At 38.8% G+C, this 24680-nt stretch overlaps 2 protein-coding genes across 18 annotated transcripts in view; one reads left to right on the top strand and one right to left on the bottom strand.

The window, feature by feature from the left end:
• The window catches only part of EIF4G3 (eukaryotic translation initiation factor 4 gamma 3), a 374779-nt gene that overhangs the window by 51925 nt on the left and 298174 nt on the right, over window positions 1-24680 (bottom strand). For all 17 annotated transcript variants that reach the window (XM_081224467.1, XM_081224470.1, XM_081224463.1 and 14 more), the window contains 4 exons: window positions 16632-16829; window positions 3503-3649; window positions 1843-2079; window positions 690-794 (listed from right to left, as the gene is read on the bottom strand). In XM_081224467.1, coding sequence (XP_081080593.1) covers window positions 690-794; window positions 1843-2079; window positions 3503-3649; window positions 16632-16829 — 687 coding nt within the window. The remainder of the gene's footprint in view (window positions 1-689; window positions 795-1842; window positions 2080-3502; window positions 3650-16631; window positions 16830-24680) is intronic.
• Window positions 2189-2521, top strand: LOC308612574 (small ubiquitin-related modifier 2-like; the record flags this gene model as incomplete). Its single annotated transcript, XM_081225121.1, has 1 exon — window positions 2189-2521. The coding sequence occupies exon 1, from the start codon at window positions 2234-2236 to the stop codon at window positions 2519-2521; it is 288 nt and encodes a 95-aa protein (XP_081081247.1). The 5' UTR covers window positions 2189-2233.

Here is a 24680-nt window from a genome sequence, read left to right as displayed (position 1 = left end):
TCACATCTCGGCTTAGGAAGATGAAGAATCGTCATCAATACCATCTGGTCTGGGTGCAGGGCAGGGAAGAGGGGGGACCTATATTCACTTTCTCTAGCTTAGGGTTAGCTGCAGTGTATTCCCTGTAGGAGTTAAAACAGGAAAAGGGAAAAGAGGTGGTAGTGGTAAAAGCTATACCTGGTATGAGAAACGAGAAAAAATAAAAAGTAGCAGAACAAGAGGGTATACAGTAAGAAAAACAGAGAGGAAAACATTGACATCTCCGTTGAGCTGGGCACAATACATAATTACCTCAGTGAGTCTTCGTAACACATCTGCAAAGTAGGCAACGTCACCATTTCAGAGGCTAAGATGTAAGGCTGAGGGAAGTTAAATATATTCATTTTGAGGATGAGCCTTCCTGATTATTTAGCATGCTAAGACTAAATTTAAGTGACCACAGTTTGAATTCAGAATGGCTGATTTCAAAACTGCAATGTGGTCTGAAAATCAGAATAAAGGAAAGAAACAAGTAACAGACAGGTAGGCGTATATGCCCTTTGTCCTTCCACGTAACTCCCTCGCGAAAGTTTGTCAGTTCGGGTTCTGAGAGTCAGGCAGCAAAAGCATTAAATCATGATACATGTAAATCTTAGGGCATCCCCCCCCAAGCCAACTCCTGCAGTGGAGAGGCCTGTGGTTCTCCTTACCAGCCTTAGGTCTATCACATCCTGAAGCATGAATCGAATCCTAGATGAGGTTTTTCTTTCTTTCACGATTTTCTCCATCTGATTAAAATACTGGTCCATACGTGGCTGCAGGACACAAAATCATTAGTATTCCTGGCTGAGGAATTCAGATGTAGTTTTACCACGTAGAATTCTAAACGGCCTATAAACACAGCTTATAGCCAAAAGGCCCTGTGGTAGAATTTTTAATTGAACATGACACCCAAAATAAAGGCTGCATATTCCCGGCAGCTGGTCACCGTCATAGGCCAACAAAATATAAATGAAAATGTCATACGGCAGCTCCTTGGAACCTTAAGAGAGGGGTGGCTGTGTCCTTTGCCCCTTTCCAACCATCTTGGGCTATATCAGATCAGTAAGGACAAGGGCTACACCTTAGCGATGACAAAATGTGAAGCTGGAGGAACTGAAATTTTTTTTATCATCACTTAGCCACCAGGCCAGCCTCAGACTTCTTACCCCTGAACTTCATTTACATGGGTGAGAAATTAACCTCAGTCTTGTATAACACACTGATATTTGGAGTTTTCTGTCGTAGCCAAACATAATCCTAGCTGATTCTGATGTTATGAAACATTTCTAACATTATTTCTTTGATGCATTTCTAATTTCCCTGCCCATGATTTGGAAAGTACCATGCTATATTTGAATTATAATACTTTTAATGATTTCTTGTATTATGGTTAGATAGCTCTGTCGCTAATGCTCTATTTAATTAGAACACAAACTTGAGAAAGCTATCAGGTCTTCTTTGTTGCTGTCTTACCCTCAGTCCTGGCCCTTAGTAGCTTTTCTCTCCAAAATTTCTGTCCACAATTTGCTATACACACACATACAAATGACCTGTGAAACAGTCATGCAGAAAAAGGACAAGTGACAAATAATGTCAATTCATGAATTGGCTTTTATATAATTTGGGACCCTCTTTACTTCTGACTTTAATGAAAATGTGGTAAGGAGCATGATGGCCCAACAATGACAATGAGAAGGACAAAAGAAGAAAAACAAGCAGCCTAGACTGCTGGGGCGAGATGGACACTTGTGTTGATAGTCTACTTCTTCCACAATTGACAAAGAGTCCCTGCCGGAGGTTTCTGAGATTTGGGGTTTTTACCTTTGCCTTCTCAAAGTCCAGGTCTTTGCCAATTGTGGTGAGTAGGCGACACAGGCACTCGAGGGATTCTTCATCATGGTTTTTTAGCAGCTTCACCACACAGTCATGCATGATGGCTTCAGTCAGCATTTTGAGTTTAAAGAGTTCTCCAATGAACTTGATGTTACCAATGGATCTCCGCCGGGCTTTATCCTTAGCTTCTTCTAGTTCATCATGAAGCCTTGTCCTCTCCTCCGGCTATTGTGTAAGGAAGAATAACAGAATCTTCATGATGAAAATGGTACTGCATAATAGATGCTAAAAACATACGCTTGACTGGTGCTGCTTGTGTGCAGGGCGGACCTGGTACCTCTTTTGTGAAGCGGCAGCTGAGGAGACTCCAGTGCTCACCATGGCTGATGAAAAGCCCAAGGAAAGAATCAAGATGGAGAACAATGATTGTATTAATTTGAAGGTGGCAGGGCAGGATGGTTCCGTGGTGCAGTTTAATATTAAGAGGCATACACCATTTAGTAAACTAATGAAAGCCTACTGTGAACGACAGGGTTTGCCAATGAGGCAGATCACGTTCCAATTTGATGGGCAGCCAATCAATGAAACAGACACACCTGCACAGTTGGAAGTGGAGGATGAAGATGCAATTGATGTGTTCCAACAGCAGACAGGAGGTATCTACTAAAGCGGAAACCTGCTACTTTACTCCAGAATTCTGTTCCTCCAGACCAAGAAAGACGTTCTCAATTAGAAAACCGCAGTTTGGTTCCACCGCATCTTGACTATTACAGTATAGTTGCTCTATTCTTTCATTTTCCCCTTCCCCATTCCTTTATCGTACATAAAGTAACTGGTGTACGTGCACAAGCATATTGCTTTTTTTTTTTAAACTAAATGGCCAATGGTATGTTTTGATCGACATCAAATGGAGATGGGATGGGGAAAAATACTGGTTCTGTGAAAATACCCCCTTTTCTCCATTAGTAGCATGCTCATTCAGCTCTTTATCTTTATATTCCAGTAAGTTATTTTGCTCTCACTATTTAACAAAAAAAAAAAACAACATAAAAACTCTTGCATACCTTGTTCGATTGGAGAATTTTAATGTTTTTCATGTATCATTGTAAAACCAAGGACAATTTTATAACTTTTTTGTACGTAGCTGTTACATGTAAGGCAACCTGTCTTTAAGTAGGGCTAAATTACTCTAAAAGAAATGAATCCTAGATAGTTTTCCCTTCAAGTCAAGCGTCTTGTTGTTTAAATAAACTTCTTGTTTTTTAAAAAAAATACGCTTGGATTCATGGTCCTCACCCTTTCTAGGGGTCAGGGATACCCTCTGATATTTTGACAGTAACTACAGATCTACTCAGAAAACAAAACTATACCTGTAAGTGTGCATCCATTTCAGGAGATTTCTGGAATTTAGTGACCTTTCTGAAGTCTAGGTTCTGAATCCCTATCTTAGAAGGTTGAGCTGCCCTTACATGTGGCACTAAAAGGAATAAAGCATTCCTCTAAACACCAATACAGTATATTTCCACGTGAAGAAAAGGCCACAGGCACCTACTGAAGTAGTAGGAAGATATTGTAGCCAGCTTCCTGAAAATTCTATTTGATAAATACTCGAAGTGCACAAGCACTGTCTTTCCATGAAAATACTTACAGCACTGGCAGCCTCGAGTTCTTTCTGCTTCTTCTCAAAGACATCATCATCGGCTTTATCTTTTTCAAACTCCTTCTGGCAACGGTTCAGTAGTAGCTTCCGGAAATTCACCGTGTTACCAGGCTTGTCCGCCATGGGTACTTTCAGCTGCATCCAGATGGGAAAATGCAAAAGCGGCAAAATTACTGAAAGAAATTTAATGATTTTCTCAAAATATCTATTTTCTTTATTGTGCAAAATAACGCTGACCGAACCACAGGTAAGCATTCTACAAGATATATACAATTTAGCTTAAGGCATTTCATGTTTCAATGCTTAAGATGTTTTAAGTTTTATACAGAAAAGATACACATTCCTCTCATATAAATGTTCTGTATCCTCTCTGACTGGTTGTGCCTCTAGCTGACTGAAATCCTTGTAATATTACTACAGTCATGATTCTGCACTCCTCTAGACCTTTTTAACTCTGAAGGGTTATTTCTTTTGTTTTTCCTCCTACTACTGTAGGTACTTTGGTTTAAAGGAACAAATAAAAACGAAATAAAGCAGGGGAGAATTTCATGGCCATAGGAAAACTGTTGGAGGTGAGATCCTTATTCTAGAAAAAAGCAGAAGTGAGGGGACACATTTGAGGATTTTTGAGGTATCTATTCCTAAGGGGAATGTCACAACACTGTAACACTAGTATTTACTTTGACTATCAATATAGTATGTTTATTATTTTTTTTTAAATAAATTTATTTACTTTATTTATTTTTGGCTGCATTGGGTCTTCGTTGCTGCGTGCAGGCTTTCTCTAGTTGCGGCGAGTGGGGGCTACTCTTCGTCGCGGTGTGCAGGCTTCTCATTGCAGTGGCTTCTCTTGCTGCGGAGCTCGGGCTCTAGGCACACGGGCTACAGTAGTTGTGGCTTGCAGGCTCAGCAGTTGTGGCTTGAGGGCTCTAGGGCGCAGGCTCAATAGTTGTGGCGCACCGGCTTAGTTGCTCTGTGCCATGTGGGATCTTTCCAGACCTGGGCTTGAACCCGTGTGCCCTGCATTGGCAGGCAGATCTTAACCACTGCGCCACTAGGGAAGTCCCTGTTTATTATTTCTTATGTGTCAAAAGAAAATACTAATTCTCTAAAAGTTCAGTCTAATAAATGCCCACCTTAGCAACATTCTTTTGATATACAGAAAGATTCAGGGTGGAGGGGAGGCGCCTCTTGGAGGCAAGATGCTTACAAGATTTCCATTCAAATCCAATGACAATTACTTTCTAGTAACTGCAGTAGCTCACACCTTCAAGGTTACTTGTAACCAAACACAGAGACATTCTTATTTAGAATATAAAGAAAGTGGACCGGTACAGTGATTGACTGAAATATTCTATTTTACAGACAAAAATCCCCTGAGTACCATTTTGAATAGTTGCTGCCTCACATGGCAAAATGGTTTTTCTAGAACTACAGTGCTACCAAAGTTCTGAAATGCATGGTCTTCACCCTGGATTTAGTGGGAGAAGTTGGTAAAAAATGGGACATGTTGTATTCATACTCACAAAAGAGTTACAACCAGAATGGACTTGGACAACTACTGATCAAGGCTGAATGGCTAGAAACTTGAGGACTGAGGACTACGATACTATAGTACAATATATTTGTGCCAGAACTGATGGCACACTCCAACATGTTCCCAATGGATATGAAAGACCATTCAACAAGTCCAGTTCTTACCAACCAAGGGTCAAGTGTTTCATTATACTTTCTTTTCAGCAAGAAACATTAACTTAGAAAGAGGGGAAGATGATCAAATACTTTTTAGACAACCAGAGAAAAGCATGTCCCTATCTCCAAATTCAGGCCATTCAAATGCAAGTGACTATAAGTCACTTCAAAGTCAGGCCTAGTCTAATGATCACACCAGAGTAGGTAATCAGCCTTAAAGAAAAGAAATGCTACACAAAAGCAAAGGTTTCTTCAAAGTAAAAGCCCAAAGTAGACTCTTACTATATACAACCCAGAATATACAACAAAAATGCACTACAAGAAGCATATCTACAAGCGAGGTTATATGTAACAGAGCACCAACATGACATAAGGTTCCAGAATAGACTGAAGGTTATAAAAATCAGCAGTTATATCCAATTTGCTACTGTATAGGAACACAAGTAAATCAGTCAAAAGGTCCTATCCAACTTCCTGGCATATTCACCACCATTATCTACATTAACACTAAGAACATAATAGAGTGATATAATAAAAATCACCTGGGCCATAATGAGATGTTTCCTGCATTATGGATTTACTGTGTAGAAAATGAGAAAAATGTGGATAATATGAAAATTCAAGCCACTGCCTTATGGTGAGAGGGACCAGAATTAAAATGAGTCAGAAAGGTTAAATAAATACAACTTGTGATATGTTGGTTTATAGGAACAAATAGAAATGACATAAGCAAAGGAGAATTTCCCTACACAAAATGTATAAAAAGCTTTGCGTTTTACACCTTTTATGTAGGGAAGGCTATGTTGAAAGTGTTGGGTTAAAGATCAACAGATTTGCTCACTTGATTTTAAACAAAGGCAATTCTTTTAACCCAAGTTCGTTTCATCATCTAAAAACAAGGGAGGCACAATCCCTGTGTCTAACCTAGAGTGCAGCTTTAAGCATCCAGTGAAACAGGTTTGGGGGAAACACTTTATAAGTCACAAAGAATAAAGTTTACCTGGGGTATGTGGAACACTGAAAGTGAAAGAGCACTGGAATCTTGAGTCATAAAATCAGGATTTGGATCCCAGCTTTATACCTAATCAGTATGTAAATGTGAGAAAGTTACCTCATTAAGCCTTAGTCCCTTCATCTGCAAAAGGAGGCATTCCAGTGATTATAGATTGAGGGACATCATAAAGTAGCTGTTGAAACAGGAGCTTTGGAGATAGTCATAACCCCAGCTCTGCCATGTGACTTTGGCCAAATTAATTAGCTTCACCAGGGGATAACATCTGTCTCTTAGGACTGTTTGAAGGATTAAATGAGATAGTCTAAGTAAAACAAATAATAGTGCCTAGCACATAATTAAGAGTACAATAAACTAATATAGCTATACTTAAACTTGGAGCTGTATTTGACATGTTTGTAAGTAAAAATTAAGAGAAATCTATACTCTAATAACATAAATGTCAAAGAAAGTATTTAAGTTAGCTCACAAAGCAATTAGGGAGAGAACCACAAAAGGCAAGAGAACTGAATATCTGCTATCCCAAAATGATGGTCATGGGACACTTCACATGTATAGGACATAAAGAACATGTGATTGTGCATAAGCTTTTTAGATATATTCACATGGAAGTATTAAAATCAAACAATCAGCAGAATGGTCACAAATCTGCATTTGTCTCCAAATGAATGAATGTTTAGCTACACAACCCCCTTAAGACTTGTTTTGGAACTTGATCTTAAGGTCCTCTGGGGATGGTTAACAGGGCTGTGGAAATATGGAAATAGGCCAGGGAGGATATATCCTCTGAGAATTGTGATGCATGGAACTTTTTTCTTCTTAAGAGATGATAAGTTCAACAGGATTATGGCATTATTAAGTCAGCATGTGTTGTCAGCTGGACATTGGCCAGGAGACTCAGTAAAATTGGTTAGTTAGAACAGAACATGAAGAGTGGGTGTCTTAGTCTGGTAGGGCTGCTATAACAAAATATTGGGTCGGCCAAAAAGTTTGTTCTGGTTTTTCTGTAACATCATAAGGAAAAAAACCCAAGCGAAAATTTTTGACCAACCCAATACCATAGACTGGTGGCTTAAACAACAGACATTTACTTCTCACAGTCCTGGAGGCTGGAAGTCCAAGATCAAGGTGCCAGCAGATTTGGTTCTTGGGGAAGAAGGACCCTCTTCCTGGTTTACAGACATCTGCCTTCTCCTCTGTCCTCATGTGTCCAAAAAGAAGTTCTGGTGCCTCTTCGTCTTTTTTTAAAGGCACTAATTCCATCATGGGGCCCCACCCTTATGACCTCATCTAAAGCTAATTACCTCCCAAAGGCCCTGCATCCTAACACCATCACACTGAGGGTTAGGGCTTCAACATATGAATTTAGAGGGAGACAAACATCCAGTCTGTAACTGTTGACAAGGTAGATGCTTGAAGATGTGATTGTGGATAATAGCAAAAATGAAAGGTGACATGCAAAAGTAAGAAAAAGATCTCTCTAAACAACTGTAGTTTTCTTGTTCTTTTTACTAGGCATATACCCTGAGAAAACCATAATTCAAAAAGAGACATGTACCAAAATGTTCATTGCAGCTCTATTCACAATAGCCCGGAGCTGGAAGCAACCTAAGTGTCCATCATCGGATGAATGGATAAAGAAGATGTGGCACATATATAAAAAAAATTTTTTTTAAATTTATTTTTTGGCTGCATTGAATCTTCGTTGCTGCGTGCAGGCTTTCTCTAGTTGTGGTGAGCGGGGGCTACTCTTCGTTGTGGTGCGCGGGCTTCTCACTGTGGTGGCTTCTCTGTTGCAGAGCACGGGCTTCAGTAGTTGTGGCACGCGGGCTCAGTAGTTGTGGCTCATGGGCTTGGCTGCTCCACGGCATGTGGGATCTTCCCGGACCAGGGATCGAACCTGTGTCCCCTGCATTGGCAGGCAGATTCTTTTTTTTTTTTTTTTTTGTGGTACGCGAGCCTCTCACTGTTATGGCCTCTCCCATTGCGGAGCACAGGCTCTGGACGCACAGGCTCAGCGGCCATGGCTCACAGGCCCAGCCGCTCCATGGCATGTGGGATCCTCCTGGACCGGGGCACGAACCCGTGTCCCCTGCATCGGCAGGCCGACTCTCAACCACTGTGCCACCAGGGAAGCCCTGGCAGGCAGATTCTTAACCACTGCGCCACCAGGGAAATCCCAACAAGTATAATTTTCATCTAACAGTAGTCTGTGATCAAAACTAAGATACATAAGTATTTCAAATGGGTTGTTTGGGAGATGATTTCTCAGGAAGTGAGGGAGTCAAGGAGGAATATTTTATAGTAAGACTGCTTGGTAAGCTAGATTCGCTGGAGAGCACCTACCTTTTCATTTTCACACAACAGTAAACTAACCATGTGACATTACATTACACTGTAAACTAACAGTGTCCATCTCATATTGTGATGAGATCTGTCCACATACCGGTCAGCCAGCAATCTTGGATATGAATGCTGTCAGCATCAGGTAGTTATTTTCTTCAAGCAATAGGATTTGTACTGCTAATATATTTGTTAGTGTTGAGGGTAGATACTCCTTATCCTTAAAAGGATGAAACTCCCTGAGAATCATCAAGGACTATCAGCTGTGTGTTAATTATAGTAGTCAAATAGGAAACTAGAAAATAGAAGGACAAGTACTGGCCTTGCTTAGCATGCTCAGGATTTTGAATGCTCTCCCAGAACATAAAGATGCTAGTGGTAACTCATGGTCCATTAGTTATTTTGCTCGAAGCATGTTCTGGTCTGAGGTAAAGTATTTGGAATGACTAGTATAATATAAACAAGTGGTTCCCCCAAACTAACTCTAAAATGCAAAGTGAACAGCAATAAATCAATTGTCTGACTATAACTCATAGGTCTATGGTGACATACTATCATTTATCAGTGGTTATGTCCTGACCTTAGTAAATCCCCACCCTAAAAATGAACTTAACATAATCTGTATGTATTATGAACACATCTATCAAAATGCAGCTCTATTAGATACAGGTGGAGAGGTATACAGTGCTTAGGGATACCCACAAGGGAGTGGTCAAGTTATGAAATGGTAAGTCAATTCTCATCAATCTTTTCTTCAAAACATTTTTGGACTTCCCTGGTGGCGCAGTGGTTAAGAATCTGCCTGCCGATGTAGGGGACACGGGTTCAAGCCCTGGTCTGGGAAGATCCCACATGCCACGGAGCAACTAAGGCCGTGCGCCACAACTACTAAGCCTGCACTCTAGAGCCCACGGGCCACAACTACTGAGTCCGCCTGCCACAACTACTGAAGCCTGCGTGCCTAGAGCCTGTGCTCCGCAACAAGAGGAGCCACTGCAATGAGAAGCCCACACACCGCAAGGAAGAGTAGCCCCCGCTCACCGCAACTAGAGAAAGCCTGCATGCAGCAACAAAGACCCAATTCAGCCAAAGTTAAAAAAAAAAATTAAAAAAATAAATAAATGAAAAAAACCAAACATTTTTCATCTCTCCTCAGGCAAGTTGCACATCCTTCCTCCTCCAGTTGACTCCAGCCACTTGCTGTTGCCTAAGGCCAACTTTTCATGTCTGTAATTCCAGGCTTTATTTCTGAAGAGATTTAATTGTGTCTCCCTTGTTCTCTTAGTGCCTCTTCCTATAATCAGTCCTATCCTTCTTTTCACATCTTGCTTTAAAGCACTTAAAAAGTGGCAACATTAAAAGTCCTGGATGTGGTATAACAGGACACAGAATGCTCAAAAATATACCCTTTAGTACCACTCTCTATAGCAGAGGTATGCATGCCTGCCACAGCAGAGATAAAAAGTAACAAAAGTACGGTCTTAAGTTATACAATAAAAAGTTGTTAGTTATTCTTTCATTCATGCATCTACCCACTCACTCAAGACGTATGTCTGAGGGTCTATTATGCACCAGGAACCATTCTAGGCACTAGGAATTTAGCAGTGGAAAAACCCAGGAAAAGTCCCTGCCCTTAGGAACTTACGTTCTAATGGAGTTCTGAGATGGGGGTTTTCTTTAAATTTTGATTAAAACAAAAGCATCTCCATTAAAATGACTAATAACCCAATTTAAAATTTTATTTAAGCACAGATTTAGATACAGGATAGCAATTTCTCTTGTCTACTCTTCTTCACTGGCAGCTTGATTCAGATGTCCTCCTCCTCCTAAGAGGAGTACTGAGTTCTAGTTAAATGCCCCGCAGTTTGTGAAGGAGGTCTTGCAGGTCTCTTCAGTCATTCCTAGTCGAACTAGGAGAAGCAGCAGCATACTCCAGAGGCATGGGTTACTATCTCTTAAGATGCCCTTAAGCCTTATGTGCCAGAAGTTTCACTCAGAAGAGCATGGTAGAGGCAGGCAGCTGTGTATATGTCTAAATAAGTGTGTCTGTGTACATAATAAATATGGCACATGCAGAGTAACTTGGTAAAGCCAAAACTATTATATCAATTTCCTCTGTAAATCTAAAGAATTCCTTTCTTAAAAGCCTACCCTTTAATATGTCATGGAAAACTGACACACAATATAATTGTATTCTCAAGCCCCCCCCTAGATAATCACTGCAAAGTAACAAAGGAGGTTTTAAATGGAGGTGTGTGATCCAGGTGAACGAGAAGGAGGCAGAAAAAAGGTTTAAAAACTACTCTGAGGGACTTCCCGGGCAGTCCAGTGGTTAGGACTCCGCACTTTCACTGCCGAGGGTGGGCGTTCAGTCCCTGGTCAGGGAACTATATCCCACAAGCTGTGCAGAGCGGCCGAAACAAAACAAAACAAAACAAAACAACTCAGCTCTGAACAATGAAAACAAGTATTCTCTTAAATCTTAACATCTCAACAATCTAGACCAGGTTTCTCAACCTCGACACTATTAACATTTTGGGTTGGACAATTCTTTGTTGTAGGGGGGCTGTCTTGTGCACTGTAGGATGTTTAGTAGCATCCTGGGCCTTTACCCACTAATATGGCAGTAGCTATAACCAAAAATGTCTCCATACGTTGCTTAAGGTCAGAACAAAACCACCGCTGAGAGTTGAAAACCACCGCTGAGAGCTGAAAACCACTGATATAGGCCATTGTTTGAGCTAGGGTTCTATCATTTAACATTGGAAACCTCTATATGTATAAAATTCCTACTTAGGCAATTTTCTAACTTTCATAAAATAGGGATAATAAAATGGTTGAGGATTAAATGAGTTAGATGTAACAATTTTAGCACACATCTCAAAAAAAATATTCCTATGATTCCCACTACTCCTTACTCTCCCTACTACTACTTAGGACCATAATTATGATTATGTGGGCAACTATAACTAGATTCCATTACTTCAAATGACCAACATGGATAATACATGAAAGTGGCATAGGTCTATACATTTCTTACGACTATGAATCAGGCCAAAGACCTTGCAATTTGACCTGTGGGTGTGTCTTAGTAAAATATATTGATCATGACAAAGAATTTACTTAAATAACTTAATGAATATAATGGATAGAAAAAGAACACCTCCCCTGGGTAATACCTTAATTTTTAAATTCAGTCTTCAATTTCTCTCATTCTATTTGGAGGTACTGTTTATCAAACTAATAATTATGTTTAAAAAAAAAACCAGGGGCTTCCCTGGTGGCGCAGTGGTTGAGAGTCCGCCTGCCGACGCAGGGGACGCGGGTTCGTGCCCCGGTCTGGGGGGATCCCACGTGCCGCGGAGCGCCTGGGCCCGTGAGCCATGGACGCTGAGCCTGCGAGTCCGGAGCCTGTGCTCCGCGGCGGGAGAGGCCACAGCAGTGAGGGACCCGCGTACAGCAAAAAAAAAAAAAAAAAATTATTTCAGCTGCATTGGGTCCTCATTGCTGTGCAGGCTTTCTCTAGTTGCAGCAAGCAGGGGCTACTCTTCATTGTGGTGTGTGGACTTCTCATTGAGGTGGCTTCTCTTGTTGCGGAGCATGGGCTCTAGGTTTGTGGGCTTCAGTAGTTGTGGCTTGAGGGCTCTAGAGTGCAGGTTCAGTAGTTATGGCACATGGGCTTAGTTGCTCTGCGGCATGTGGGATCTTCCCGGACCAGGGATGAAACTCGTGTCCCCTGCGTTGGCAGGCGGATTCTTAACCAGTGCGCCACCAGGGAAGTCCCTACATCATTAATATTCATTTTTCTTTTTTTGGCTGCTCCATGTGGCTTGCAGGATCTTAGTTCTTCCCTAACCAGGAACTGAACCCGGGCCACAGCAGTGAAAGTGCCAAGTCCTAACCACTGGACCGCCAGGGAATTCCTACATCATTAATTTTAACTACTGCATGTATGTATTACTATTCAAATCCACTGACCAAATAAATTGTGGTATATTCTTATTGTCTTCTTTAGGCTTTTTACAGTTGTTTCCTATTGTTCACTATTAAAATCAATACATAAATAAACATTCTAATATATGATTCTTAGTGCATAACTGGGAATTTCTCTGGGGTATATACCAAGAAGTGAAATTACTGGGGTATAGTACATGAACATCTTCAATGTTGTCGGCCAATTACTCTCCGAAGTGATTATATTCTCTTTCTCGACACTTCAAAATGGTTTCTTTTCTCTCACTCTCATGGATGTGACTTGCATAGAACCATATTTTATCTTGTCATTTCCCTAATAATGAATAACACTGAGTATCTTTTCTTAAGTTTATGAGCCAATGGATTTTCATTTCTATGAATTGTCCATTTTTTAATTGGGCTGTTTTTTTCCTTACTGATTTGCTTTTTTTCCCTCCTCAATTCTGGATTCTAATATTTTGGTAGCTACATGTATTCCAAATAGATTCTCCCAGGCTGTGGCTTTATCTTTTTATTTTATTTACAGCATCATTTGCTGCACCAAGGGTTATAAATTTGGTATTTTTCTCCTTTATAGATTATTCATTTTGATTCTTGCTGAAGAAATTTTTCCCCACTCAAAGTTCATAAAGATAGTCTCCTTACTTTTCTCCTAAAAGATTAGCTTTTCATATTTAGATTTTCATTATCCTTATGGTTGTTTGATTTTTGTATTTGGTTTGTATTAGAAATCTATGACTATTCCCACTGCCACCCTTAAGTAAAATAAATCACCCTTAAATAAAATAAAATAAATCTCAAAAGTAAGTTAGCTATGGTGTTAGAAGTTAGGACAGCGGTCACCTTTAAGGAAGAAAGAAAGGTATAATTATATTTACTGACCAGGGTGGTAGGTGTGTTCACTTTGCTGATATACAATGAGCTATAAACTAATGATTTGTACATTTTTCTGTGTACATGTTGTAGTGGTGTGCTACAGCTGGTTCACCCTAGTTCATGAGGGCCAATTGTTAAACAGGAATTTGTGAGTCAAGTGTCAAACTGTTGGTAGCTTAAAATTAACCATTAAGAGAGTATTTACATCATTAATTTAACAAAAACTACAAATGAGCAATTTTTCTTTTCCCAAACTGCATGTATTTCTGTTATACTGCAATAAAAAGTTAAAAAACATATATATCCTTTGGTATATGATATAACTTTGGGGGAACTTATGCTAAAGAAGTAAAATCTCCAGCATGTAAGAATAAATATACTTAGTTGTTTATTGCAGTGCTGTTTCCGGTTACAAAAAAACCTCCAAAACAAAAAACTAGAAACAACATGGGGTGGGGGCGGGGGGCAGGGGCAGAAGAGAGGAAAATGAATGGAAAAATTTTATGTGTGTGTGTGTGTGTGTGTGTGAGTGTGTGTGTAATGTGAAATATGCAACTACTAAAAAGGTATGAGTAAAATCTATCTGTAATGACCTAGCGGGATGCCCAAAACATACTAAGTGGAAAAAAAAGCAAAATGCAAAACCATGATATAATTCAATTAAAGAGAAAATTTTAAATATCCTCTTTATACATATGTATATATTTTTATATGATTTTATGAATATAAAGAAAATTGTGGAAGGGTACAATCAAATCGTTCACGTTGATCGCCTTGGAAAGAAAGGAAGCTTAACTGGCTGGGGCTGCAAGTGAGGAGTATTACCTTTCTCTGTGTTTATCCCTATTTTATTTGACTTATTCCAATAGGTGGCTGTTTTGTAATCTAAAAAAATCCAATAGTTTAAAAAATCTTATTATAAGAGGGTATATCATAACAAAAGTCCCATAAATGGTTGGCTTATCTGTGAATTCTTCCCATTCCAAAATAACTTGTATTATGACCAGGCCTCTTCAAGGGTTATTTTCAGCAAGAGTATTCTTCTTTTTAAAAAAATTAACAACCCTTCATTGCTTGTAGCATTAAATTCAAAAATTGGTAAAGAAGGCTTCCCTGGTGGCGCAGTGGTTGAGAGTCCGCCTGCCGATACAGGGGACACGGGTTCGTGCCCCGGTCCGGGAAGATCCCACATGCCGCGGAGCGGCTGGGCCCGTGAGCCATGGCCGCTGAGCCTGCGTGTCCCGAGCCTGTGCTCCGCAACGGGAGAGGCCACAGCAGTGAGAGGCCCGCGTAAAACACACACACACACACACACACACACACACGCACACGCACACGCACACGCACACGCACGCGCGTGCGTAAAGAGCACAAAAGTATGAACCAGAAGGTCCGGGATCTAGTCCTAGTTCTAATTTCTGACTACATGATGTCATGGCTGTCACAATGAAAATGAGAGGCACGAGCTGAAGAATCAGTTTGCTTTCAGATAACTGTGGTATGTTAGAAGGCAATATGGCAAGTGATGGGAGTTAAATAATCCTAGATTTGAGCTCTAGCACTGCCACTTACTAGGTATGTGATCTTGGGCAAGTTATTTACCCTTTTTTAAGCCTCAGTTTCTTATTCAATAAATAAGTTATTTACCCTTTCTTAAGCCTCAGTTTCTTATTCAATAAAGTGGGGCTATGACCCACTGACCTTTCAGGGTTATAAAAACTGTTAAAATGACAAATGTAAACCACCTACCCATAGTGCAACCTAGTAGGTGCTAAATAGATGGTTTCTGCTATTATAATCATCCTCATTCTATTATCTAGCATTTTAAGATCTTCACAATCTTCTCCACCACCAATTTAGTTTTGAATCATTTAGGGACTACAACACGCCAAATACAGAGCTAGGACGTTAACATATGCAATCTCATTTATTTTAATTAATTTTATCAATATAATAACCTTGAATTGTATGAGTTAATCTTATTTTATGGATTAAAAAATGAGGCTTAAGGAAGTTATGTAACTATTCTGAGGTTATAAAGTCAGCAAATGGCAGAGTTGGAATTCAAATTTAAATTTTAAACTTAAAATTTTAAACCTAGAACTATGATATTCCAAAGTCAGTGGTTGGAAACATTATGCCATGCTTGTTGCCTTAGACTTGAGCCTGCATGGAATACGTTCTTCCTTCTCTATACTTGTACCCCCCCCACCCCCTTCCATCCAGGCTGAACTCAAACTCTACTTGCTTCAGAAAAGTTTGTCATTCTCCCACAAATATAGTGATTTCTTTTTCCTTCAACTTGATTTTTCAGGCTAAACCACCCATTCAGACATCAACATACTGCAATATCACAAAGTACCTTATAAGTGATTTTTTTCTTGCTAATGTTGCTTTTTCCAATATGGATTTTTAGTACCTTAAAGACAGAAAATGTACCTTTTCCAAGTCCCAACAGACTTACCTACCTTTGACACAGGTACTCAAAAATACTGGTATAAAACGATGGAATTTTGAATTTTCATAGTGAGGCACAATGACGATAAGTTGTGATAATTAAGAAAAGACTCAAATGTTAAAGGACACACATTTCTGATACAAGTACCTTGGTAATAGTAACAGGAAGAGAAAACACAGATGGTACATGGCAGTTTTATGACTGCAGAATAGAGGACAATGAACACTAACCAGAAGCTCTTTGGTCTCCCATTCTTTCTTGCCCTAGATTTGACAGGCTGTGGACAACGTAAAGAGAAAGAAATCTAATAGTTTCTAAGACAGTATCATCAGTTTGAAACCTTTATGACCACAACTACCCTATCACTTTTACCAAGGCTAGACTTAGAATCAACATGATTTTCAATTTTGAATCTAAATGTAAATGTAAGCATTTGCTTTATTTCTATAAGATGACACCCCAGGAAAAATTGGTTGCCCGTGACAAAAATTTCACAGTACAAATTTAAACCTTATTTGATCTTCCTCACATTGCACGGGACCATATCATGCCTATTTCAGTCTCATCTCCATATTCCCTCCAGACGTGAGTAGATATTTTAAAAAAGCAAGATTATTTTTATACAATGAGGATATTACATAAAGTACTAAAAATATATTCTCCCCTTTACTCTGCCCCATTAACACTCTGGGAAGAATGTGTAGTGAGGGGAGAATATACCTCTTGGAGATTTCTGGTTTTACTCCTTCCTCTCTTCTTACCGTTACTAGACATCGACACATGTTTGCGTAAGCCACAGAGAAACTGGGTTCGTCAATAGCCTTCTCAAAGACCAGGTCAATGACTCCTTTCAGCCGCTCCTCTGTGTCAACAGTAAGTCCTGACACTTGCTTCATCAGTTGGTTGAACATCTGTGGTGTCAATTTATTTAAGATACTTCGAACTTTTCTAAAAAGTTCCTAGAAGGACCACAAAAAAAGAAAAGACCATTATATTAACTGTGACAATATGATGCTTTCTATAAGGATTAATATCTTGTTTATAATTTATAAGTGTGATTTCCTAAATTATTAACAAAAATTGTGAACTAGTCATAGAAATAATTAAATCCATCTATTTTAACATCTAGTAAAAATTTACACCACCTCTTTTTCACTATGGATGAGAATTCAAGGAACTAGGTATGTTTTCCACTTCACTGGTGGGACTATAATTTGGTACATTTCCAAGGGCAATTTGGCAATGTGTACTGAAACTCTTAAAACTGTGAAGTGCCCTTTAAACCAGCAATTATACTTTCAGAAATTTATTCATATTTAAGGATAGGTTAAAAAAGGTTTAAACCATCATAACTTCCATCAATTACCCTTTACAGCAAATAACTTAAATGTCTTAAAATAGGAATTTGTCTACGTTATGGTATAATACAAATCATGGTATAAAACAGTAGGCAGGAGTCTTTTAAAATGATGTTATAGAAACCCTCATCAAATCAGAAATAGAAGTGAACTTCCTTAACTAGAAAAAGGCCATGGATAACCCTACTTAATGGTGAAAGAATGAATGCTTTCCCCCTAAGATTGGGAACAAGGCAAAAATGTCTGTTCCCACCATTCCTATTCAAAATCTTACTGGAGGTCCTATTCAGTGGAATAATGCAAAGAAAAAGAACTACAGCTCATACAGATTGTAAAGGAAGAGATAAAACTCCCTATTCACAAATGATATGATTGTCTCCACAGAAAATCATAAGGCATATTATAGAGACACTAGAATTAATAAGTGAGTCTAGTAGGTTTGTAGAACACAAGTCAATATATAAAACTCAATTTTATTTTTATGTATTAGCAACAAACAACTAGAAATTACATTTTTAAAAAGTACAATCTATAACAGCACCAAAACCATGAAGTACTTAGATAAGAATTATCAAAATATTCATAGGAGTTGTGTGATGAAACGTACAAGTCACTGATGAAAGAAATCAAGGAGGACCAAAATAAAGAGAGATCTATATCATGTTCATGTATTAGAAGACTCATTATTGTTAAGTTGCCAGTTTTCTCTGAAGAGACCTACAGATTTAACACAACCGAAATAAAAATCCTAGTAGGGTTTTTTTTTTTGGGGGGGGAGTAGAAATCAAGAAGCTGATTCTACAATTTAAATGGAAAAACAAAAAACTAGAATAGCTTAACAATGTTGAAAAATAACAAAATGTGGAAGAGTCCTACAACCTAATTTCAATATTTACTATATACATGAAACTACTATGCATAGACAGTGTGATACTGGCCAGAGGACAGACACAACAGATCACTGGAACAGAATGAAAAGCCTAGAAACAGATTCATACATATGTGATGAATTGATTTTCAACAAAGGTACAAAGGAAATTCAACGGAGAAAGGATAGTCTTTTCAACAAATGGTGCTGGAACAACTGAATATCCATAAGAAAAAAAAAAAAAAAGAATCTTGATTCACACCTTGCATAGAACACAAAAATTAACTAAAACTGGATCACAGACCAAAATGTGAAACCCAAAACTAAAAACTTGTAGAACAGAACACAGGACAAAGCCTTCTATTCTTGTATGCACAGCACAATGTATGCATTTCTATTCTTGTATGCAAAAGCACAAAGTATGAATGAAAACACTGACAAATTGAGCATCATCTAAGTTAAAAACTTCTACTTGGCAAAAGACACTATTAAGAGAATGAAAAGACAAACCACAGACTGGGAGAAAATTTTTGCAAAATACACATTTGATAAAGGATTTATATGCAGAGTTAAAAAAAAAACACAAACCTCTCAAAGATCAGCGATAAGGCAGCACACACCAACCAATGAAACAGGATGAAAGACAGAAACAAAACTGTACCAAAGGAGATACCACAAGTGGCAAAGAAGCACGTGAAAAGATGTGCTTATTCCACATATCTGTCATTTGAGAAATGCAAATTAAAACTACAATGAGATATTGTAACACATCCATTAGAATGGTTAAAATTTACAGAGCAGAAAATAGTGAGTGTTGGCGAAGACTGAATTATTGAAACTCTCATGCCTTGCCAGTAACATCCTGGAAACAGTTTAGTATTTTCTAATAAACTTAAACCTATGTTTAGCACACAACTCACTGATTCCATAGCTAGGAATCTACCCCAAAGAAACAAAAACATATGTTCACACAAATCTTATATGTGAATGTTTATAGCAATTTTACTCATAACTGCTAAAACCTGGAAACTGTTTACCCTGTGAATGGATCCAGTAATAAAAAAGAATAACCTAATAATACACGTAATATTATGGATGAATATCAAATGCATATGCTGAGTAAAAGAAGCTTTATTCCGAATGATTCCATTTAAATGACATTCTGGAAAAGGCAACATTATAGGGACAAACACATGGCTGACTGCCAGAGGTGAGCATGGGCGGGAGAGGATGAATACAAAGCAGTACATGAAAATTTCAGGGGGCTGATGGAATTGTTCTGTATCTTGATTGTGGTGGTAGTTATATGACTGTGTGTGTGTGTCAACAATTATAAAACTATACACAAAAAAGTAAATTTTACTAAATGTAAATTACACCTCAGTAAAAATATGAAGTTGTAAAAATCTATGAAATCATGATATAATAACCTAAAAAGGCCTATAAAATGTTTTGTTTGATCCCTATATATCTGAATACAAGGATTTTTAGAATATGTACCCCTATGTCAATAGTTTTCTCTAAGCAGAAGATAGTAAATACATTGAAAAAAAATTATACTATCAACTTTTTAAGCAATGAGTCAGTATCACTTTTATAAAGAAAAATTTTTTCAAGTTTATTAGAGATGGGGTAGTCACTGCACTTCTCTAAATTGCCTATATCAATTGAGACAGTATCATTTAGGTCAAAATCTTTAATTTGTGCTTTACATAAAAACAAAATAAAATAAAAACAAAACCCAGCCTTCAGATCTTCAAATATATCAGAAGATAATTTAAGCTTATAAAAACAGGATAATAAAAAGGTCATTTATTGAAGTAACGTACAGCAAGTGATTGACTACAGTTCATAATACTCTGTTGCGGGACTTCCCTGGTGACAAAGTGCCTAAGAATCCACCTGCCAGTGCAGGGGACATGGGGTCGATCTCTGGTCCGGGAAGATCCCACATGCCACAAAGCAACTACACCTGTGCGCCACAACTACTGAAGCCTGCAGCCTAGAGCCCATGCTCTGCAACAAGAGAAGCCACCGCAATGAGGAGCCTGCGCACTGCAATGAAGAGCAGCCACCGTTTGCTGCAACCAGAAAAAGCTCTCACACAGCAGTGAAGACCCATCACAGCCAAAAATAAATAAATAAATAAATTTATTTAAAAAAATACTGTGTTGCAAATATCCTATGATATGGCTTATATGTGGAATCTTAAAAAAAGGTACAAATGAACTTATTTACAAAACAGAAACAGGGTCACAGATGTAGAAAACAAATTTATGGTTATCAGGGGGGAAGGGGAGGGAGGGATAAATTGGGAGATTGGGATTTACATATACACAGTATTATATATAAAACAGATAGCTAATAAGGAACTACTGTACAGCACAGGGAACTCTACTTAATACTCTGTAATGACCTATATGGAAAAAGAATCTAAAAAAGAGTGGATATACGTATACATATAACCGATTCACTTTGCTGTACACCTGAAACTAACACAACATTGTAAATCACCTATACTCCAATAAAAATTAAAAAAACAAGAAAAAAATAATACTGTGCTGCATATTTGAAAAGTTCTTATCACAAGGAAAAAATGTTGTAATTCTGCATGATGATGCATGTTAATTAGACTAATTGTGGTGATCATTTTGCAGTATTTATACAAATATTGAATCATCATGTTGTACACCTGAAACTAATATAATGTTCTATGTCAATTTATACCTCAATTAAAAAAAGAAGGAAATCTCCAGCATCAAAAAACAACAGGGCTTCCCTGGTGGCACAGTGGTTGAGAGTCCGCCTGCCGATGCAGGGGACACGGGTTCGTGCCCCGGTCCGGGAGGATCCTACATGCCGCGGAGCGCCTGGGCCCATGAGCCATGGCTGCTGGGCCTGCGCGTCCGGAGCCTGTGCTCTGCAGCGGGAGGGGCCACAGCGGTGAGAGGCCCGCGTACCGCAAAAAAAAAAAAAACTGACTGAAAATCATTTATTCATTATAACTGAATATCTATTTGATGCTCCCAAAATTCTGTATTAAGTACAAATGAAGCATAAGGCACAGTAATCAAAACCATTAAAATTTAGCTGCAAAGACAAGAAAGTTACAAGAGAAATGATAGAGCAAAGCACGAAATTGATTAGAAGCCAGAGAAGTGAGTCATTTAGGTACAAGAGAGGTCAGAGGCAATGGGTTAGTCAGGAAATACCTTTAGAAGGAAATGAGAATAGGGCCAGATTATGAAGGGCAGAAAAAGCTGGCTAAATGAAAAAAAGGGGGAGAAGACATTTTAGGAAGGGGAAAATATTTTAGGAAGGAATTGTTACTGAGGTTCTTCTATTTCAGGAATAGAAAACAAGGAAAGATCAGAGGACTAGGGACTTCCCTGCTGGTGCAGTGGTTAAGACTCTGTGCTCCTAATGCAGGGGCCCCAGGTTCGATCCCTGGTCAGGGAACTAGATCCCACATGCATGCTGCGACTAAGAGTTTGCATGCCACAACTAAGGAGCCCGACTGCCACAACTAAGACCCAGCACAACCAAATAAATAATAAGTAAATAAATATTTTAAAAAACCAAAACAGATCAGAGGACTAGTGTGCACTAGTTGGGAGAGAAAATGATAGGACTTAAATGACAGATTAAAAGCTAGAGTGAAGAGATAAAAATCAGCCTCTCAGGTAGATGAGTCAGGCAGCAGCAGTGGGAATACTGTATCAAGAGAAGAAAGATGAAGCAGGGAACCCCAGCAGTGGAACCACAACAGCAGTGTATGTATGTGGAAGTAGTCTAGACACGTCATTAGCAATGATTTCCTAGAAGTGTTTCAAGGAAAAGATTAAATCTTATGATACAGGAAAAATAAGGGCATTGGTGGTCATTCATAATGTTGTTATAAATACAGTGGTAGGAACAAAAGTCAGGGTGAATGAGTTTTCTGGAAGTGGAGGCAACAATAAAACTGTTGTTTTGACAAAAGGGAAGAAATAGAATAACAGGTAGCAGGAGCAACAGGTCAACACGGGGTATACCTGTGCAGAGGAGAGGAATAAAAACACAAGAAAGAGAGGGAATGAAGCAAAGATGTTCTGCATTAAGAAGAAAAAGTGTCAAGAAAAAGGAGGTTGTATTGGCCCTGAAAAAGAAGTCTATTAATCCTGCACTGTATTTGCTTTATCTATTCACTGAAAACTTAGCTAATTAATGACATCTCGAAGTCAGTATAATTATTCTTCTGTTTCTGAAATTAATAATGGAGAGAACTCGGTCAGAATAGCCATCACTAAAAAGTCTACAAGTAACAAATGCTAGAGAGGGTGTGGAGAAAAGGGAACCCTCCTACACTGTTGGTGGGAATGTAAACTGGTGCAGCCACTATGGAAAACAGTATGGATGTTCCTTAAAAAACTAAAAACAGAATAGCCTTATGATCCAGCAATTCCACTCCTGGGCATATATCCAGGCAAAACTATAGTTGGAAAAGATACATGCACCCCCAATGTTCATAGCAGCATTATTTACAATAGCCAAGATATGGAAACAACCTAAATGTCCATCGACAGATGAATGGATAAAGAAGATGTGATATAGATATATATATATATATATATATGTGTGTGTGTGTGTATATATATATATATATATATATATATATATATATGATGGAATACTACTCAGCCATAAAAAAGAATGAAATAATGTCATTTGCAGCAACATGGATGGACCTAGAGATTATCATACTAAGTGAAGTAAGTCAGAAAGAGAAAGACAAATGCCATATGATATCACTTATATGATGTAGAATCTAAAATATGACACAAATGCACTTATCTACAAAACAGAAACAGACTCACAGACATAGAAAACAAATTTATGGTTACAAAAGGGGAAAGGGGGTGGGGGAGGGATAAATTAGAGTTTGGAATTAGCAGATACACACTACTACATATAAAATAGATAAACCACAAGGTCCTACTGTATAGCACAGGGAACTATATTCAATATCCTATAATAAACCATAATGGAAAAGAATATGAAAAAGAATATATGTATGATATACATACACACACACATATCTGAGTCATTTTGCTGTATACTAGAAACTAACACAACATTGTAAATCAACTATACTTCAATAAAAAATTTTTTAAAAAATCATGGGGAGAATTCTGTTACAGAGTAAAGAGGCAGATTACAAATCACAACAAACGGACTATTCAGTAACTACAACACTGTGAGTAACAATCTCTTAAAGCTTGTTTCTTCTAGGAAGAAGAAAAAAGAGACAGTATCTATTCCTTCCTTCATAGGTGTTGTAAGAATCTAATGAAATACGGCACTAATACAAGTGCCTTAAATACTAAAACAAGATCTTTTCATCTTCAATGATAAAGATTTAGCAGGAATTTTAACTATCTTTGTAAACCTTTTAGGTCCCTATTCATTAAGTAATTCTCAGAGGGACTGGAGGGAGGGATGTAGAAGATGCTTTTAAAAAAAAAAAAAAGGTTGAGATACATTGAGAAGAAATGGAGGAAAGAGTAGGTACTTGATTTTAGTGAGTCTGGAGAAGGATGTACTTAGGGGACAAACGTCTGGGGCAATTACTAGAAAGATGAACAAAGGCAAGCAGCCAATTAAGGTTGGACAACATGGCTTTGTGTTGGATCAGTTCATCTTGGTCCTGACTTTGTATGAACAACTTTGCTGGTTAGCATATTGTTTAACAAGTATTTATTGAGTATCTACTATGTATGAGGCTCTGTGTGTGCTCAATCAAAATCGGGATTTGTAAGGCACATCTCTTTCCCAGGAACAGTATCACACTAAGTACGTAACTGGGCTCCAGGAACCTGCCACGTGCTTTATACTGCTTCATTTAATCTTCACAATGCCCTATGAGATACATTATATTAGCATCTTAATTAGTATCAAATTAGTATCTTAATTAGTATCAAAACATCCAGGGGCTTCCCTGGTGGCGCAGTGGTTGGGAGTCCGCCTGCCGATGCAGGGGATACAGGTTCGTGCCCCAGTCCGGGAGGATCCCACATGCCGCGGAGAGGCTGGGCCCGTGAGCCATGGCCGCTGAGCCTGCGCGTCCGGAGCCTGTGCCCCGCAATGGGAAAGGCCACAACAGTGAGAGGCCCGCGTACCGTAAAAATAAAAATAAAATAAAATAAAAAAAACATCCGGGCTTCCCTGGTGGCGCAGTGGTTAAGAGTCCGCCTGCCGATGCAGGGGACACGGGTTCGTGCCCCGATCCCGGAAGATCCCACATGCCGCGGAGCGGCTGGGCCCGCGAGCCATGGCCGCGGAGCCTGTGTGTCCGGAGCCTGTGCTCCGCAACGGGAGAGGCCACAGCAGTGAGAGGCCCGCGTACAGCAAAAAAAAAAAAAAAAAAAAAAAAACATCCAAAGGATATAATAGAGGTAACCCAGGGATGGGAACTGGCATTGTGCATACAGCAAAAGACGAATAGAGACTTTGTATAATTTGACACACAAAAATAATTTTGTGTGGATTAAAGGAATTCATTTAATTTACCCTAAGGAGTTCTGAGGGCAGGATATGTACAGAAA

This window comes from Mesoplodon bidens (genome assembly GCF_964165515.1).
Source record: "Mesoplodon bidens genome assembly, chromosome: 2".
NCBI classification, from domain to species: domain Eukaryota; kingdom Metazoa; phylum Chordata; class Mammalia; order Artiodactyla; family Ziphiidae; genus Mesoplodon; species Mesoplodon bidens.
Note: the sequence above shows the minus strand (reverse complement) of the source record. Positions and strands in the feature narration are given on the sequence as shown.